The 8,800-nt window shown below is 39.5% G+C and overlaps 1 protein-coding gene across 1 annotated transcript; it reads left to right on the forward strand.

The window, feature by feature from the left end:
- The first annotated feature begins 2,333 nt into the window (after positions 1 to 2,333).
- Positions 2,334 to 2,801, forward strand: LOC133792057 (uncharacterized). Its single transcript, XM_062229964.1, has 2 exons — positions 2,334 to 2,533; positions 2,621 to 2,801. The coding sequence occupies exons 1-2, from the start codon at positions 2,334 to 2,336 to the stop codon at positions 2,799 to 2,801; spliced, it is 381 nt and encodes a 126-aa protein (XP_062085948.1).
- The last annotated feature ends 5,999 nt before the right edge of the window (positions 2,802 to 8,800 follow it).

Below are 8,800 nucleotides of genomic sequence, written 5' to 3' on the forward strand. Positions count from 1 at the left end.
TTCAGTGATTCCTCCGACCTAAATCCGGCAAACTCTGACCCATGACCCTCAAGAGCCATCAAACCAAGTTCTTAACTCAATTCTAATGAAACCTTGAGCCCAAATAGGTTACCCAAAGTGTCCAATAACCCACAAACAACCTCAAAGTACTCAGAACACCAGAAATGCCAAGAATCATACTTTGAGTTCTTGAAACTCAAGGTTTTCTTGAATTCATGAATTCAAAGCCCAAACCTAGAACCCAAACATAATACAAACTTCAAACTCAATTGTAAACTAGTTTCTAATGTCAAAACACCTAAACAAACCCCTTAGAACTCAAAAAAATCAAAAATTAATCCATAACCCAAAACCTCCTCAACAACAATGAAGAACACATGAAAACTTACCTCAGAAATGGAATCCAATTGTCTTGAGGTTGATGACGACTTTGGTTGCTGGTAACACCTCCCTAGAGCTTAAATTCCCTTCCAAAGATCTCAAGAACAAAGCTTAGATCAAGAAGAAGCTTAGTGTGTTCTTAGTACTTCAAGAGCATTCCCAAAGGACATAGAAGAGAGAGTAACATGTACAACCAAAACCATTGGCCAAGGGTTGCCTTTTCTCTAATTATGTTTCAAAAGACCATTTTACCCTCACTTCCCTAACATCCTCAAGGTTAAGCCCCAGAGCATTTTGGTCTTTTTCTCAAAATTCCCACTAGTCCTCAAATTTTACCATAAATTCCCAATTAATTCAACCAATCCCGAAATACCACCATTTTACCCAAATATAACTCATGCTCCAATGAGTATCAACAATTCACTAAATTACCAAAAATACCCCTAGGCTTATCCCGAGCTAGGTATTTATCCCTGTTGTGACTTTACCGCTACTTTTCTTTAAAGGACCAATTCTTACCGAGTATCACAAATATACAAACATAAAAATGTGGGCTCAAGCATATCGTACATATAATTACTTAAACATGCATAATCAGTCATATTGTAATATAACTCATGTAATTCACATAATCACATAAATATTCAATAAAATTGCGTATAATTCTAGTTATGCCCTCCCAACACCCTAATCAAGGTACTAAGCATTATTAGGAATTTTGGGACGTTACAATGCTCATGAATTTGCTAAGAGATGTGATAGTTGCCAACATGTTGGCAATATCTCAAATGGTAGTGTAGTTTCTCTACACGTTAGGAAGCTGAGTATCACAGACCCATTGATTGCAAAAGCAAGTGCGTTGCTTCTTGCTGCATCTATAGCCAAGCTCAAAGGATTTCAAGTTGTATTATTCCAAAGTAACAATTCCTTAGTGGTCGCTGGTTTGGAAAAACGGAACACTGTGGATAACATTCGATTGGGGAGTCTTAAAAAGAAATTTCTTGTTTTCTGTAGTCCACTCAAACATTGGGAGATTGTCAAACTCAACCATGAGTGTAATTACATGGCCCATAATGTGGCACAATATGCACATTATCACAAGCTGGAGGGAGAGATAAATTGTGAAATATGTGGTAATGGAGTCTTAAATAATTACAAGAAATTGTATCCACCATAACAGAAGCTTCGATGTGGTAGAGGAGTGACAACATTGTGACTAATTTTTGTGTTGTCGATTGATTTGATTCTGATCTGCTTGTTTTCTGTCTAGTTTGTTCGCATTTTTGTTTTGTTTTGAAGTGTAATGTGTTTGTTCTTATGGTTGTGTTGGCTTTGTTTAGTATGTGTTGCTAATTCCTTGTCACTATTTGTTGCTTTCTCAGTTTTCTGTTAAGTTTTTCCCCCTATATTCGTGGGCTGTTGATATGGCAATACCCCTTCTGTATGCCTTTAGTTTTTCAATCAATTTAGTGAGGCCTTACTTTAAGCAAGACTCACTTCAGCAAAAAAACAAATAAATGAGATGCCATTGAATGTCATCCTTGAAATGGTTCCATTACCTCCTTCATTTGGTAATTTTTACATTTTGGTGGCTATAGAATTTGTATCGAAATGGGTTGAAGCGATAGCAAGTCCCACCAATGATGCCAAGGTGGTGATGAAATTTTTGCATAAGAATGTGTTCATTTGCTTTGGTACTCTGAGAGCCCTTATCAGTGATGAGGGTACCCCTTTGTCAATAAGATTTTTGCTGCCTTATTAGCCAAGTATAATGTTAGACACAAGATTGCTATAGCCTACCACCCTCAAACATATGGCCAAGCGAAGCTATCCAATAGAGAAATCGAAGGCATTTTAGAAAAGGTTGTGAATCCTAATAGAAAGGATTGGTCTCAAAGATTGGATGATGCTCTATGGACCTATAGAATGGCTTTAAGAAAACCCCTTTGGGAATGTCACCATATCGTTTGGTCTTTGGAAAAGCTTGTCACTTGCACGTGGAGTTAGAACATAGGGCATATTGTGCCACCGAGAAGCTAAATATGGATCTCCAAGCTGCTGGAGAAGCTCAAAAGTTGCAATTGAATGAGCTTGAGGAGATGAGATTATTCTCCAATGAAAATGCTAAGCTTTATAAGGAGAAAACCAATAGGTGGCATGACAAGAGGATCTAGTCTCGAGTCTTTGAAAAGAGGTAGCGGGTTTTTCTTTTTAACTCGCATTTGAAGTTGTTTCCTAGGAAGTTGAAGTCCTGGTGGTCAGGCTCATTCACTGTGGATAAAGTTTGTCCCTTCAAAGCTGTTGATGTGCGAGAAGATCAGTCTGGTATGGAGTTTAAAGTGAATGGGCAAAGAATGAAGCACTATTGGGGAGGAGAGGTCAACCGCGAGAAGACCTCCATCACCTTGGAAGAGCCTTGACACAAAGGGTACTTTGAGTTGTCAAGTGATTTAGGTGCTATATTTGAGACAACCCAAAAGAAAAGAATAAATAAATATGTATATAAAGAAAGACAAAGTATATATTCTTTAATTAGTTTTGTTAGTTTTAAGTTTTATTGTTTTGATTCAAATATTGTGATGTTTTTGGAGTGATTTTGTGTTTGTTGATTTCTTTTAAGTGTTAGGAAAGGAAGGAAAGGGGATTTGGGAGTATTTAGAGGGTCTGATGCATTTGCTCAAATTTTAGTGAAGAAATTCGGGGTGTAAAATTGTGGTGTATTCGTAAAAATCGAGATGTCCTTCTGCTATAGCAAACTTTTTACACATTATATTTTTCTTCAGCAAATGTTTCAGAGTTGGGCATTGCAGAGGACTTTACAAGCCCTCGTGAGATTTGGGCACAAGCTCGCAGGGCACTACCTTCCATTTTCTTCTCCTTCCATCAATCCTGAAACCCTATTTGCCGTACCACCCACCATCTTCTTTGCCTTTGACCTGTAACCAATCCACCTCCCACATCCTTCTATCATCGATTTCCATTTTCCCTCACTCAGAAACAGAGAGCCCTAAAACCCAGGCATGAAACCCTGCCAAGCCAAGTGTGCCTCTGGGCGATTCCAGTTGTCACCCTCACCATTCTCCGCGCTGAGAACAACCCAGGCGAGCAGTTGTCAGTTTCGAGCCCAGTGGCTGAGTGACCTAGGTGCCAAAACCCAAATCTGTGAGCCTTCAATCCAACCTCGCTTCACCCTCCATTCCGTGTGTTATGGCCTTTGTCTATTTTTGCCCCCATTTGACCATCATAGGCCGACCATCCTCTGTTGGATTAAAATCCTATTATGGGTACATATGTATTGATGTATTATGTTATTATAAAGTTTGATACAAAATAAAGTGACCAATTATGTTATAAGTATCATGAGGTATTAATATGTTATAGAATAAATGTGTAGAAACCATAAGTCCTATTTATAATTTGATGAGGGACCAAATTATAAATATCTAAAAATTGATTTTAACATTAGTTAATATATACGGTTGTGGTCCCCAAGAAACAGTATGACTCGTATTATCTCCTTCCCCATCACAGAGAAATACATAGAGAGAAACTGCTTTCTTGGAAGATCACAACCCTCTCTGTATCATCTCCAACAATGGCTTCCGGTTAGTGCTTCTGCTCTTATGTTCATCTTCTTCTTTAATTTAGCAAAGGATCTATAGAATTATGATTTAGGATTTCTCACATATGCATTTATAGTGAAATGATTTTGGATTATTTATTGGAGATTATTGTTTGTTCATGTTATTTGAGTGCATTAGAAATTCTAACAATTGGTACCAGAGCCACCTTTACTAGATTAATTGAAGATTGAATGATTTTGTTCAAAGAAATTTGGGGCTTTTCTAAAATTAGGGTTTTGATCTTTTATTATGTTTTGGTTTTTTGGTTTCTGATGATGAAGACATTTAACATATGCAATTATTTAGTTTTATTTCGGATGATTGCGATATGCAATATATATCTAGAATATAAACCTGGGTATATAGCCTTGTTTTGTTCTATATACAGTTGTGATCATCATTTGGTATTGTAACACCCTGGTTACCCCAGAACCGTTACGGTGAACGGTGAACCGGAAATTTGACCCGCTACCCGAGTCCTTTGGTTAAAACGTGTTCTAAGTGTTATTAACAGGCTAAGGTGAAAATCAGCAAAAAGGAAAGGATATGTTTTATTTAATACATAAAACTGTTCATGGGCCCACAAGAACATTTACAAGTTATTTACAACTCAAAAAGGTCATTACTGTTCCAAAATTTCAACTCGCCGACCTAAGCGGCAAAAATAGGTTAAACCCCCTAGTTCCTCTAAGAACTCCTTGGCCGTGGTGGTCAAGCGGCTGCATATGTAGACATCACCACCTAAGCTCTCCACTCAAGGCTGGGTGAGCCTTTCTTTCCCTTTACCTGCACCACATAGCACCCATGAGCCAAAGCTCAGTAAGAAAACATAGCATTTTATGTAAACATTATCAAATGATCATCATTATAATCACACAGAGCTCATAGCTCTCAATCAGATGAGTGAATATCACTTGAGGTTCTAGAAAACCATACTGAGTGAATGACAAGCAAGTCACTAATTCAATCAGAAGAGTGGATGCTGGGTAAGCCACTAGCCTCAAATAGATGAGAGACTGGTAGGTAAGTCTCTAACTTAACAAACGAGTGACTGATGGGTAAGTCACTAGCTTAAACAGATGAGAGGCTGATGGGTAAGTCTCTAACCTAAATAGATGAGAGATTGATGGGTAAGTCTCTAACTTAACAGATGAGTGACTGATGGGTAAGTCACTAGCTTAAACAGATGAGAGACTGATGGGTAAGTCTCTAACTTAACAGATGAGTGATTGATGGGTAAGTCACTAGCTTAAACAGATGAGAGACTGATGGGTAAGTCTCTAACTTAACAGATGAGTGACTGATGGGTAAGTCACATAAGCGCTTATAGTATTCATCGAACTTGAGGTCGGTCCGGCATTAATGCTCTTTGAGTCATCCAATGCAGATATCAATTAGATCTAATCTTTATTGGCTTGCAGTGAACACGCTAAGGCCATCCTGACTAATGAGTCAGTACTATGTGACCAGTGCCCAGTACCACTGCCGAACTTGACTAATAAGTCAAAGCTTCATAGTTGATACTGACACCTTTGCCAAGTCAGACTAATGAGTCAGTACCATGCACAAGTGAGCAAGATTTGCTAAGCATCCAATAATCAATTAATTTCCACATTTACACAATCAATATGCCTTATGAACAACCATGCATGTCACATTTGGGGTGTAGTTTTCTTACCTCTGATTCAAGCTAGAATGAATAAAACAACGACCCTTGAGAACGGTTTAGCTTTTAGTCCTTTAGCGGTTACCTAATCATAACACATTATAGGATACCATCAATAAAATGATCAACATAGGTTCCCAAACCAATATCTAGCCTCCAAGACATCGATCCCCACTAATTCGAGTAGTAGGAGTGATCCCGAGGCCTAAAACCATGTTCTCGGGGTCAAAACATGCAAACGGGGTGAAAAATGTGCAAGGGCTGCGGCCCCCAGAACTTCCTGAAGCAAGGGCCGCGGCGCCTAGCAGGCACAAAGAGCCCCACCTGCTTCTTCATGTCAGGGCCGCGGCACCCCAAGAACAGGGCTGCGGCCCCCAACTCTGGGCCATTCCAAAACACGTTTTTAACACTCTAAAGCCTCCAAAATCATACCTAAACATTCCCCAATCATCAAATCAAAGTTCCCAAGCTTCCCAATGCTCCAAAACCCTCAAAACCCAAGGTTCGAACGAATCGAAAACTCAACAATTTACAAAATCTAATTCAAAGCTTAGAAACTCGAAAAACTCAAAACTTAAACTTCAATTACCTTCGATTGGGTTATTTTCCGTCAAATCCTTTGGTCAAGAAGCTTCTAATCTTTCCTAGGATTACTATGCCTCGATCCTCGCTTGATTTCGGCTCCTAGAACTCGAGATTTCTTTGAAAAGGCTCAAACGGTAAAACGAAATGACAAAAGGGAGAACGAGAGGTTTTCTAACGTACGTTCTATCTGACAAGCTACTTTATGCTTAAGTAACCTAAAATAAAACCTAGTGCTCGGGACCCCAAAAACACCCCCGGGGACATTATAGTCAAAACTTCCAAAATTTCACCCTGATCTCAATAACTCCCAATTTATCATCAATTAAACATTCTTACTACCCGATTATTGACCCTGTTATGAAAAAACCGCTAATCCACTAAATAGGACCGTCTCATGCCAAATAGCTCGAATATATCTCCATAATAATGGAATCTCATTCACAAATCACATTATGCACCCAAATTCACAAATTTACCCTCAATGGGCCAAATTATTAAAACATCATAATTATTCAAATGTGGACCCACAAGATCGCTCATTCTACCTTACTTGAGTCCCTTTGGGGAGAAGCATTAAATACAACAACTCACATTCTAAATAGAGTACCAACTAAAGCAGTTGCAAAAACACCTTATGAGCTTTGGACGGGTTGAAAGCCTAGTCTAAAGTACTTTCACAATTGGGGATGTCCATGTAATGCCCCAAATTTCCTAATAAGGTTTAGGACCTTGATTAGGAGGCCAGGAGGGCCATAATTGATTTATTATGAGATTAAATGATAATATGCATGTTTGTGTGTGGCGCTTTATTATTATTTGGTTATGGTAGGGTTACTCAGCACGATACGATCCTAGGAGGTAAGCTAGTGGATTATTCACAATGGGATTTATTCTTGACTCAGAGTGAGTCAAGGGGTATTTAGCATTATCTAGTGATTGGGTAATGGGAATAAATATTTGGTGATAAATTTGGAGTTAGTAAGATCAGGGGTAAATTATGGAGGTTTTGACTATTTTACCCCCGGGGACGTTTTCGGGACCCCGAGCGTTAGGATTTGTTTGAAGCTACTTAAGCTTGAAGTAGCCTCTTAAGAAATAAAAAGAATGTTCAGTAGGTTCTCTCTCCCTCAAAGTTCCATTTTCGTCTCCCGATCGCATTTTCGAAGGAAACTGGAGTTCTAAGACTCGAATTCAAGAGAGGATCGAGGCATAGCGATCCTAGGAAAGATTAGAAGCTTATTAGCCAGAGGATTTAGTTGGGAAAAACTCAATTGAAGGTAATCCAAGTTTTAAGTTCTAAGTTTTTAAAGTTTTTATGCTTGAATTGGATTTTGTGTTTTGATGAGTTATTGAATGATTTGAAGCTTGGGTTTTAAGGGTTTTGGATCATGGGGATGATTGGGAACTTTGATTTTTTGAGTTTGGAGATATTTCGATAGGTTTTTGGAAGGTTTTAAAATGGATAAATCGGGGAAAAATGGTTGGTTCGAGGTTGGGCTGCGGCCCTGTTCTTGGGCACCCCGGCCCAGGCTTGATGAAGCAGGTGAAGGTTGCTGAAGGGGTATGGGGGCTGCGGCGCTTGAATAGTGGCGACGCAGCGCTTGGTGCTGATGCCTGATGTTGTCACCTCTGGTTTGGCTGGGGGCCGTGACTCAGTGAGTTAGGGATGCACCGCTTGAGGGCATTTGTGGCCGAAGTGATGTTTTGAGCATGGAAACTCAAATTTTAGGCCTCGGAATCGTTTCTACTACCCGATTTAGTGGGATTCGATGTCCCGGAGGCTAGGTCTTGGTTCCGGGATTGGTTCTAAAACTTGAACTCATTGGATCACCGTTTATGGTTGTGAATAGGTTATCACTAGAGGCTTGGAATCAGGATCGTGCTTGTGGCTCTTTTATTGGTAACATGTGCTTGGACCAAAGGTAAGAAAACTGCACCCCATATGTGACATGCATGGTTATTCTTGATGCATGTTGGATGTTTAAATGTGAAGCATGTGATGCACAAGAAACATGTAATTAGGGCATGCCATGAATATTGAACATGTGATTGATCAGAGCTTAAGTCTCTGTGTTTGTACATGATCATAATTATGCTAGCAACTGTTAAGTAAGCATGCTGAATGCCCTACTTTAGGATATTTGACATATGATATATGCCCGGTAGCATTGCTTACTTGTGCGTGGCTCTGACTAACTAGTCAGAATTGGCAATGGTGTCAGTAATAGCTGTGAAGCTGTGACCTACTTGTTAAGTTCGTAGTAGTACTAAGCCCTGGTCACCTGGTATTGACTAAAATGTCAAGGAAGGACTTAGCGTGTTGAACGCAAGCTGATAAAAGATTAGATCTAATCGACATCTGCATTGAATGACTCAAATGAGCATTAATGGCGGACTGACCACAAGTTCGATGAAAACTAAAAGCGCTTGTCTAGCCAAAGGCTAGTCATTTAGAGCCAGGGCTAGCGAGCCCAGTGACTATTTAGTCACATGGCTATGGGTGCCGAGCCCCGTGTGACTTACCCATTAGTCACTCATCTGTTTA

Source organism: Humulus lupulus, chromosome 7 (assembly GCF_963169125.1).
Source record: "Humulus lupulus chromosome 7, drHumLupu1.1, whole genome shotgun sequence".
Taxonomy (NCBI): domain Eukaryota; kingdom Viridiplantae; phylum Streptophyta; class Magnoliopsida; order Rosales; family Cannabaceae; genus Humulus; species Humulus lupulus.